This window comes from Eleginops maclovinus, chromosome 3, assembly GCF_036324505.1.
Source record: "Eleginops maclovinus isolate JMC-PN-2008 ecotype Puerto Natales chromosome 3, JC_Emac_rtc_rv5, whole genome shotgun sequence".
NCBI lineage: Eukaryota > Metazoa > Chordata > Actinopteri > Perciformes > Eleginopidae > Eleginops > Eleginops maclovinus.
The window spans coordinates 6,074,392-6,084,832 of NC_086351.1; the positions used below are offsets into that span (position 1 = coordinate 6,074,392).

Genomic DNA, 10,441 nt, shown 5'->3' on the forward strand with positions numbered 1-10,441 from the left:
TCCTACTACTGAGGAAGTTGCTGGTGAGTCACAAGACCCCGCCCCCCGAAAACCCCTCCCATCTTCTCTCCTATACGACTTCAAACGAACCCAGAGAGAAGTCGGTGGAGGCTGTGATGGGAGATGTGGTGCCGTTTATTTGCGGGCTATTCTAATAGAATTAAGTTGTATTGTCAAGTAGGCTATTATTGAGAAGGTCAAGCCTGTTTATTTCTTAATCTGATTCCGAAATAAAGGAGTGCTTACCATTTAGTACTTTTAGGTTTGCAAAAATATGCACACAAAAACAACAACAGGTAAAATCAAACATCTAGAAAAACTGAAACGTTTTTAGTGATATAAATACCTGCCTTTGTAGATACATTGCAACTAACAAGCTTTAGTTCAAAATCAAATGCCATCTTTGTGTAATGCTCTGTGTTCATTCAGATTTTTATTTTTATTTGCAAATCTTACCTGTGAATCAGTGACAGTTAGTAAGACAGCCATTAATCACATCTTTACTATCAAGTGACCATTCAATCTGACATATTAAACACATCTTCTGGGATTGGATTTAAAATAAGTATTGGTTTGCATAGGTGTCGTGTACATTTTGGGTCTGGGTTAAATAGTGTTGTTGGAACAGGTACATTTTTCTATTCAGAGTTGTTGTTAAGTAAAAAACTTTTGCAAGGATTCTTGGGTTCAAATATTGAGTATCAATGAGATTAAGTCCAAACACTGTTTATATAGCAGAGGAAACATTAAATAGATCTACACATTTGAGCAATAATTAGTTGCAGTCTTAGCAATTACTTCCATATCACTTTTCTTTATATAGAGCAACCTTGCCCCATAGTGACACTTGTTGACTCCCTTTCATCCACATTACCAAACAGGGTAAAGACCAACACGGCTGTAAAATTTCACTTCCTTTTTTACAGTGTGCACCCTTTCTCTTGTTCTGATGAGTAATTTTAAAGACTCAACAAACTGGAAGTGACGTTTATCCTGGATGCACCTGGCTGCTGTTTTGTCCTACGTGAATAGATTCTTAACATCTTGATTTCAGCTATTACCCCCAATTTAGTGGGCAGGAGCAGAGGCACCTTTATTTAACCAAGGGGAAAAGTCACTGATAGCAATGTTCCCTTTTATTAGAAACACCCTGCAGTCAAACAGTTACACAATCACACCTGGAAGCTGTTGAGTATAACCACAGTCTGATCTGGGCCTTACTTAATGGCACATGGTTGGTGATAATAAGAGAGGCTTTTCACTTTTTCCAACCAGATTTACCCTGACGACAACCGTTGACCTTCAAAGCGTCTTGTCTAACCTCTAGGCCACTCCAAACAGTGTAATAAAACGTTTCTATTTAGTCCTCCATTCCAAATTAACAAATGCAATATGGGTGAAGGAGAACATTCAGCTGTTCAAATCCTTCTTCAGCAAGAACAGCTGAACGTTTCACACCACATCAACCTGACCTGAGCTGTTCCAAAGCTGAAAAAGATCCTTTAGACAAACACCTCAAAACAAAAGATGTTTTGTTTTTTTCAAGAAAGGGAGAGAAGGACAAGAACAGAGAGCTGGAAAATTACTCTCTTTATGATTTACACAACGTGTAGCTCCTTAAAGACAGTTAAGTCTGTAATTGAACTCATCTTCTAAAGAAAGCAATTTATAATTTATATTTAGCCTGGCCAAGCTTCGCCTTTAATATCTCTGGATGCTCCACCAAATTTGGAAAAACCACTAAGTAATGGGAACACTATAGGACCCAATTGGTTATTTGAAGCAATAGTTCAACATTTTGTACGTGTTAACTGTTAAGGATTGACAGTGTTTAACAACTGTTAAAATGATGTAGAGCACTCAATTTAAATGTAAACGTTAACCCTTCTGTAATTATTTTCCTGCAAATGCAGAAGCAGCCACGAAGGCACATGCACATGCAACAACCCAATAAACACAGAAGACCTCCAAACATGTGACCCTTGTCTTTGATGGTCCTGTGACCCCTGTAGTCCTCGCAAACCCTTAATTATGAATCCTAATTTTACACTCTGAGGCTTAGTCCTTTCAAACTGCGTGCAACAAATTAGAGGATAAATGCCTGTCAATTCATCATGGGACAAATGACCTCACTGTTTCTGTTTACTTTGTAAAAAGGTTATGTGCAACTCTTAATAACTTCTAGATGCCATATCTCGTTTTAGTTTTGAAAAACAAGTTGAAAGGGTAATGGTGGTTAAGTAAGTAATCAGTAAAAAGTGAGAATGTTTTCACTGAAGAAAACACATGAAATGTATGATGTTAAACGTAACTGTGTTCAAGATATTTTCAACCCTAGGCAAAAAAATACTTTGTAATTCAATGTGAAGCATACTTTTACCTTTTGAAGTCAGTGGTGATGACGTCTCAGGTGACTGTCATGCTCTTTACTGAAACTGAAGTTAAATTGTAAACCTTCAGCTCATTTCTTGAATGTGTGGCTCTGGAGTGAAATTAACTCTAATGAGCATCATGGTTCTGAGCAGCACACTAATGAGGCAATAAAATGGTTAGAAGTCCCACTAAAGTACTAAGTAGGTTTGGCTTGTTCAGAATTTGTCTGTTTTCCTCACCTACATAATGGCGTGTAGAAATTGTGTTTTTGTAGTTTTACCTTATAAGGAATATTCAGAGGGACATCATGTGCTAGCTTTTAAAGGTACAATCAAAACACACTAGCAAAATACCATTACCTGGAAGATCCTTTTGATGATATTGGTGATAATAGCTTTTTTTACACAACACAGTATGATTTCCCGCATCTGAAACACATCCAATTCTTTCCTCTGCACTGCTGTGATTGTCTGCTGGAGTATAAAACAAGTCATGCTACAATGTATGCTTTAAAACTCCAGCAGAGAAAATAAGCAGTGTATTGGCACTTAATTGTAGACAATTTTTGTTTTACAAGAGTTTGTGGTTATGGTGAGAATCCCACCCAGGAGTGCACCTACTACAGTATATGGCTTGGGCAATGAGAAGTAGAGGGGATTATTTGAGGTAGGAATGTCCAATAATGAGTATAGAAATATTCCAAGTAAAGGTACATTGTTAATACTGAAGCATCGTAATGTAAGGACTTAATTGCTGGTCAAGATGGAGGTCATTTTAACAGGGCTCCTTCATATGAGTTCAGTTTAGGGGAGAAACAAAAAATAATAATTTCCTAGACAAATTTGGATTTTTAGGACTTTTCTTTGCATAGTATATAATTAGCTTAAATGTTTCTTATAGTAAATTCTTAATATAACAAGCAACATATTACTATAGCTGTCATTACATGCACTGAAGTACAAAGTGCAATATTTCCCTCTGAATGTAGTTGACAAGTATAAAGTAGCAGAAAACGAAAATGTGTAAAGTAGGCTGACTTGTGAATCTGTATAATGTTATGCTACCTTTGCTCATTCTAAGAGATGTGAAGCTAAATTAGGAGGAAGGGAACTTCTGGCTCATGCATTTTTTAACTGGGCTGGCCTGGCGGCTCACTGCAGATGAGGACCAACCATGGTCAGAGGAGACATACCAAAGCCCTGAGCTCAGCCCAAGTGCAGCCGTCTTACAATATGTCAGCAATGTTATTTTTACAGGGTCATATAAGAAAACCAAACGGTTCTGCATGTGCCCCACAAGGGCATTCCTCCATTGCTGACCCTGAACCAACCCACAGCCTCTTGTCCTCCTGCTCTTGCATCAGCTTGTTACAAGCCTCCGATTTACAAAGTAGTATTTACCCCTGTCATGGCTCACCAGGCATTTCACTTGTAATCATAAATACTCAAATGAATTAAACAGCATGGAGCCAAGTAAGTCAGAATGCAGACATTTTAACCCATAAATCCTGACTGCCGCCTGTGTTTGCCTTGTTAAACACATTCGTGGCTGAGTGGACTAGTTGGGCCTTGGGCTGAAATCTTCACAGGAATCGGGGTCATTAGCTATCAGACTGATAAACAAGCCTGTGACATAATGTGGAAACACTGATCCCATTCATAGGTCTAATCACCCGCAAAACATTCTGCATGCCGGGCAAATCTCACACATATAAAACAAATTCCTTGCGGTTGGTGAGGGGATAGTGAGCTGCCATTGAGGGAAATGACTGTTTAGTGGAATATCTCTCTCTGTCCTAAAGGCTACTTCTCACATCCACACAAAGATGGGAGTCTGGGTGAGGTTAAGGGACTGGTGCCATTACAGCTTTGTCTCTGTCTACCCACTACCCAAAATATCATGTCAGGAAATGGATAGCCTACTTCCCCAGAGTAAAGTGATAACCCCCCTCATTGTCTTGCAGCACTTTTTTTCCCCCTTTAAAATATAGAAAGCGTTTGCGATATCTTTCAAGTAAGACTACAGAGATTCTATGTGATCTCTTTTAGGCTCATTGGTCTGGACATAAATCAAACAGTCTGGAACCCGAACGGAAACATGCAATAAATGTCCATGTTGGAAAAACATAAAGTTGTTACCAATTAGAGTTAACTGTGCGCCCTGGCAAATGCAGGCCTTTATTATAATAACCAAAATGATTTCATGTATGAACAGTGCAGCCAAAACATATTGAGTCAGCAGCACTGTGTGATGACCCTCACTTGTTCTGTGGATCCTGGGCCAAGTCTGGCTTGTATACAACATCTAAATGGCAGATACCAATTGCATTGGTCTTATGATGATTATGATTAAACCCATTTCCCATTGCCATTAAACCACATAAAGTAACATTTGTGGTCTTCAATATTCAAAGCCAAAATAAATGTTACAGGGCATTCAACATCAATTACATGAGGTAATGAGATACGAAAAATGATTACGGAAACTGGGAGATTAAGTTGTTACATTTTTACTTTATTACCTCCGCCACAGAGGTTATGTTTTCTTTTGGTTTGTTTGTTGGATTAATTGACAGCGAGATTATAGGAATACTACTGGCATGAGTCTTGTGAGAAATTGAGGATCCGAGCATTTACCAAGAACGAACCCATTCAATTTTGAATGGAAACCTTGGTTGATCTCTCTGCCCTTCCTTTTCCAATTAATTATCTAACTAATACAAATGGTGGAAGAAGAACTTCCTTAAATCAGGTCAAAGCGGAATAAACCAATATTCAAATACTAAAAATAAATGTCCTAAATTGAAAACTTTAGAAAAATTATCATTAATAACTAACTTCATGCATAAATCTGAGATGCATATTATTATTTTACGTAGTGAAAATGAAACAAATCACAACTAATTTATATTTTATACAATATTTTAACATATAAATCCATGACAATAGTTCATATTTGATAAATTGTGTTTTGTTGTGCGATCGAAACGCTCAAGTAAAGTACAAACACTATTACTTCAAAACATTTACCAAGTTACTGTCAACAGCTGCATAATACATCCACTATGAGCTACAAAGACTAAAACAGCAGGAAAGTGCAACAGGCTGCTCGCATCACGTAGCATTGTTTAAATGCGAGCAACAGCCCCCTCTACTGTCTATTACGCGCTCTTACAACACGTAGCAGGATATTCACAGCACGATAATAGATCGAACAAATAATAATAATAATACATTTATGAAACTCAAAAAAAGCAAATACATGTTTCAAATGATGTTTTTAATCTTCAATAAATTGTCAGTCTCGATTTATCACTACATTTTCAAAACAAGTTGAGTTTCGAATCTGCGGTACGGAAATGCAAATCTACTCGCCGTGCTCCAGGCAGGAACCCACGTGTGCAGCTAGCAGGAGGAAGCATCAGACCAAAAGCAGCAGGCAGGATTCAGTCTGTATGCATAAAAACCTGACAGATATCTGCTTTCCTACACTACTTTGCTTTATTACGCCAGACGACATTCTTCATAATGTCTTCGTTCAGGAAAGCGTTGAAGTCCCGACAGAGAAACCACCATGAAAGATCTCAGGTGAGCATTTCAGTGTTTTGTTGGCTAGCCTGCTAACTTCCTAGCTTGTTGCTATGTTATGAATTACTGTGACCCTTAAGAGATGTCTAAATATGATAATCAACCGGATAAATGTGGTGTCATGTAATACATATTGTTGTGTATTGCTTGTCTTACCTGTATCATTTTGTTCACACAGCCTGGTTTCAGGAAACATTTGGGATTGCTTGAGAAGAAAAAGGACTACAAACTCCGTGCAGAGTAAGTTTGATCAAGTAAAGGAGACATGCTTTTGTTTCTATGCTTTGAATGTGCATTTTGAAATTAAACATGGTTGAAGAGCAAGATGTGTAATGGCTTGCTTGGTTTGTTTCATAGTGATTACCACAAGAAACAAAACACTCTTTCAGCTCTGCGAAAGAAAGCTCTGGATAAGAACCCAGATGAGTTTTACTACAAAATGGTCAACACCCAGCTGCAGGTGAGAAAGGGACCATTAGAGCAACAATACAGAGACAATTAGCTACCCTATGTTAATCTCCTCTGATCTCTGTAGCTGAAGTATTTATTATGGCCTATTTTGTGTTGACAGGATGGAGTTCATGTAGCAAAAAAAGCCACTGAAGAGGAGGAGATAACAGAGGAGCAGAAGAAAGTGATGAGGACGCAGGACATCAAATATGTGGAGATGAAAAGGGTGGCAGAGGCCAGGGTAAGTGGATGTTTCTGTGTCTTGTGCATGACCGATAAAGAATACAACCAAACTGGACTTAATTGTGCTCTGTAAACGACGTTACAGATGTGCTCCGGCCATTACCTAACCTGTTACCAAAAAAATGAATCCTCCCCAAAATAGAGCTCCTGTTTTGCCCAATGTAAATCTTTGTGTTTGTTATTTGATTTCAGAAAATTGAGAGGATGAAAGGAGAGCTCCATATTCTGGAAGCAGATGGCAAACAGAAAAACAAGCATACCTTCTTTGTGAATTCCAAGAAAGAAGGTACATGTTATTACACAGTGGTTAATTGTGATACGAACAGACTTACTTGGCTGGGTGGCATTTAATAGTTATGAGGTAATACATTAAGTTTACATTTTTTACTGAACGTTTTCTTGTTACTCCTCAGTGGAGTCATTCGATCTGGCAAAGCACCTCAACACTGTTCCTGAGCTGGTGGACAGAGTGTTCAACAGACCCACTCTGAAAACGCTGGAAACGAAGAACATCAAGGGAGCCGTAGACCCTAAAACTATGAAGGTTTGTGCTCATAATGCGTGGAGATCCGCATCATTGGGTGTGACCAGGACCAGACAACAGCTTCTACTCTCAGTTGACATTGGCTCACGTAAAAAGTCTATTTCGAAATATTTGTTTGCATTATATTGTGGTGAATTTAAGGTTCAAAGTGCATTTCAACCCACTGATGGTTCTTGTTTTTCTCCTCATGCTAACTGTAGAAGTTGGCCAAGCAGAGGAATCACCAGTACAAGATCCTTTCCCAGAGGATAGACAGAGAAAAGAAAATGTATGTGATCAGCCAGAAGATTCAGACCCGCAAGGACCTACAGGTGAGGAAAATAAGTCCTATACAACAACAAGCATTGTGGCCGTACAACTGTAAAATCAACATGTTTCCTTTTCTTCTTTAACCCTGTGCACCAGGATAAGAACAAGAAAGTGAAGGTAAAAAAGGAGACGCACACTGCTGCAGCTATCTACAAGTTTGATACCAAGAGGAAGCGCTGAGGGGGGTGTTATCAAGCTGAGAAGAAATCACCAACTTTGCCTGTCTGATGTTGGTGAAAGGATGGACTTGATCACACCTTAGACATGGGAGCATTTTCTTTTCCTTAAATGATGGTGCAGTTTTGTAAATATTTATCTACAACTTTTTAGTTTCTTTCAAATAAATATCAAAAGAACATCCAACATTTTGTGAGTTGTTTTCAAATTTGCATATAACCTGTGATTGACCTCTTTTTTTGGGTTAGTAGTTTGTTGGTTGTTATTCTTAATGTGTTCCAATAGGGAATTAGAAACAACAGCATAATCAGTTTAAGAGGCCTCAGGCTGAATTTGAGCTGAGGATGTCATTTGCTGAGCCGTCAGACTGCAGTTTAGTGTAATTTGTTGTACCAGTAGGTGGCATTAGTGTCCTTCATCACTGTGGATGGCTGAAGACATTAGAACATGAGTAGAGAGTAGACCAAAAGGTAGACTTCAGAGTCCAAATGTGGTTTTGCCGTGCCACTGAACTTAACTCTTGTTAAGAAGGTAGTGAAATGAGGAGCTGAACCTCTCATTCACATTTCACACTCGTCAGAACAGACTGTACAATTCAATGCTATGCTATTAAGAACAAAACGTTTGGCCTCATCCAGTATCTCACAGCTTCTAGTGAGTGAGTCAGTTGCGTTCAGGTTGTCCTGCCATCTCATAAAGTTAGGAAGTCAATGCCGATGTCATATTTGTTGTGTATTTGCATTAAGGTGGACTACAGGTAAATTACGTGATGAAAAAGCCTTAACAATCAGAATTGGAATACCTTTAATAGTCCCACAGAGGGGAAATGTGCATTGTTACAGCAGAAAGAGCCAAAGACAGCTTAATGTTACACCCAAGATACTAAAATACAATCACCCGATTGCAAAATACACAAAAATAAAAGTATAGCAGCCAGATATGTATTGCAGTTATGTATAACTAACAGTAATGTATAACTAATCGAAGTGAGGGATTAACTCCACTGTTGGTTTGCCGCCATGAAATTCACTCCTATGAATTCACTCATGTTTACCAGTTTGTTGGAGATGTGAGGGGAACCTCCTTGTCATGAACCTGGATATTTGTATCTAAGCATTTTAAGAGGAATCCACAGAAACACTATGTTGTGGTGTCAACTAAACAGTTTGAGAAATGAAGACACAGGCTCTCTGACTCTAATTTGTTGCAGCCCCTGACATAAAATACAACAACCCTCAGAAGATGCATTTTCATGTCACAGCAGGGTAACACACAGCTGCAACTAGTAAAATTGAGTATGATTTAGTTGTCAGATAGCATGCATTAATAATTACAACAATACTACTGTCAGAGCTTTCTCATTAGATCACTTTAATCATAATTAGCATTTTTAATTGTATTAGCTGCAGCTGTGCTTATGCAAAAATACCTCCGTTAAAAGACTCCCTTGAGAGGCAAATGTAACTATTGTAACAGCTACTTGTTTTTCTACAGGTTATTCTCATCAGTGTTATCATGTGATGTGTCATCAGATATCCCAATATGTATTAACCAAATCAATGCCTGTTCTCTAAAGCCCTATTTACAGCAGATATTTTTGACTCGTCATGGCAGGTGTCACTAATTGTATGTAATATAGTATGTTACATTCAGGTGTCCCTTTAAGCCGTGACAGTGAGCCAGCATGCACAAAACCATGACCCAGAAACTGAGGCTGCTAATGGGAATTCGTCCATTACAAATGAAATCATTTACACCTGTGCTTTTCCTACTGTGACATGTCAAAATGTATTCCAGGAAAAAGGCCTATCATTTTCCATGTCTTCCTTACATCTGTCGGCTTTCACAAGACTACCCAGCGTATACAGGCTCATTGTCTCTGGCTAATTACACTTCTCAGGAAAGTGTGTGCGTGTGTGGATCAGGGATTAGCTGATCCCTGGTTTCCCACTAAGACCAACTCTTCTGTTAATCCCCCTGCCATCAGTCCTCGCCAGGTCACTGTCCTCAAAATTGAAGTTTGTTGAGTCAAGTACCTGCATTAAAGCCCCATATGTCAGGTGAGGCAAGCACACAAAATCCATCCCCTTCAACATCTTTCATAGCGCTGTCTTTCTCCATCAACCTCTTTGTGGCTTTCTATTTGCATGTAGTGAGTACTAACAAACTGTACGTGTGGTTTCTACAGCATCTAGTGTGAAATAGACTGAGGACCTGGCGTCCAGCAGCAGATCACAGCGGCCCAGGTTTGATTGATCACTGTGGTGGCAGCAGCTTCATAAACAGAGCCCATCCATCAGCCTCTCCTGGGAGCCACTGGAGGGGGAAGAGGGAAGAGAGAGAGCCAGGCAGAAATGTCACCAGGCGCAGTGAGAGGTGGAGGAGCTGGAGGAGAGATACCAGAGGCCTTGGCCCAAACACTGCTGACCAGAGCAAAGGTGAGCCAACACCTCAACATGGGCCAAAACAGGGAAAGAGTAATGGTGGGTTCACTTGGACTGATTACACTCATTTAAAACTTGGTACAGCACTAACAGCTGTTTTCTAATTGTAGTAGAAAAGTGTTTAGTAAATATACGGTAGAATAGTACTTTGTTGTGCCACACAGCAGCTCCATTCGCAACATCAACAAGGACACGTAATAAGATACAAGGAAAGAAACATTAAACCAAACATCAAAATCACTGAAGACAAGCATGCTCAATACCCCCCAATGTACATTTAACGTCGTATTTAGCTCGGTATTTAATTTGAGGAT

The 10,441-nt window shown here is 39.1% G+C and overlaps 1 protein-coding gene across 1 annotated transcript; it reads left to right on the forward strand.

Annotated features, from left to right (window-relative positions):
* Nucleotides 1–5,745: 5,745 nt before the first annotated feature.
* On the forward strand, nt 5,746–7,865 carry utp11 (UTP11 small subunit processome component). Its single transcript, XM_063879544.1, has 8 exons — nt 5,746–5,960; nt 6,139–6,200; nt 6,318–6,420; nt 6,532–6,651; nt 6,846–6,939; nt 7,067–7,197; nt 7,398–7,508; nt 7,603–7,865. The coding sequence occupies exons 1-8, from the start codon at nt 5,901–5,903 to the stop codon at nt 7,684–7,686; spliced, it is 765 nt and encodes a 254-aa protein (XP_063735614.1). The 5' UTR covers nt 5,746–5,900; the 3' UTR covers nt 7,687–7,865.
* Nucleotides 7,866–10,441: the final 2,576 nt, after the last annotated feature.

Coding starts and splice junctions, on each gene's coding strand:
- utp11 (XM_063879544.1), top strand. CDS start 5,901: ATGTCTTCGTTCAGGAAAGCGTTGAAGTCCCGACAGAGAAACCACCAT. Junction 7,198..7,397: donor TAGACCCTAAAACTATGAAG/GTTTGTGCTCAT, acceptor TGCTAACTGTAG/AAGTTGGCCAAGCAGAGGAA. Junction 7,509..7,602: donor AGACCCGCAAGGACCTACAG/GTGAGGAAAATA, acceptor CCTGTGCACCAG/GATAAGAACAAGAAAGTGAA.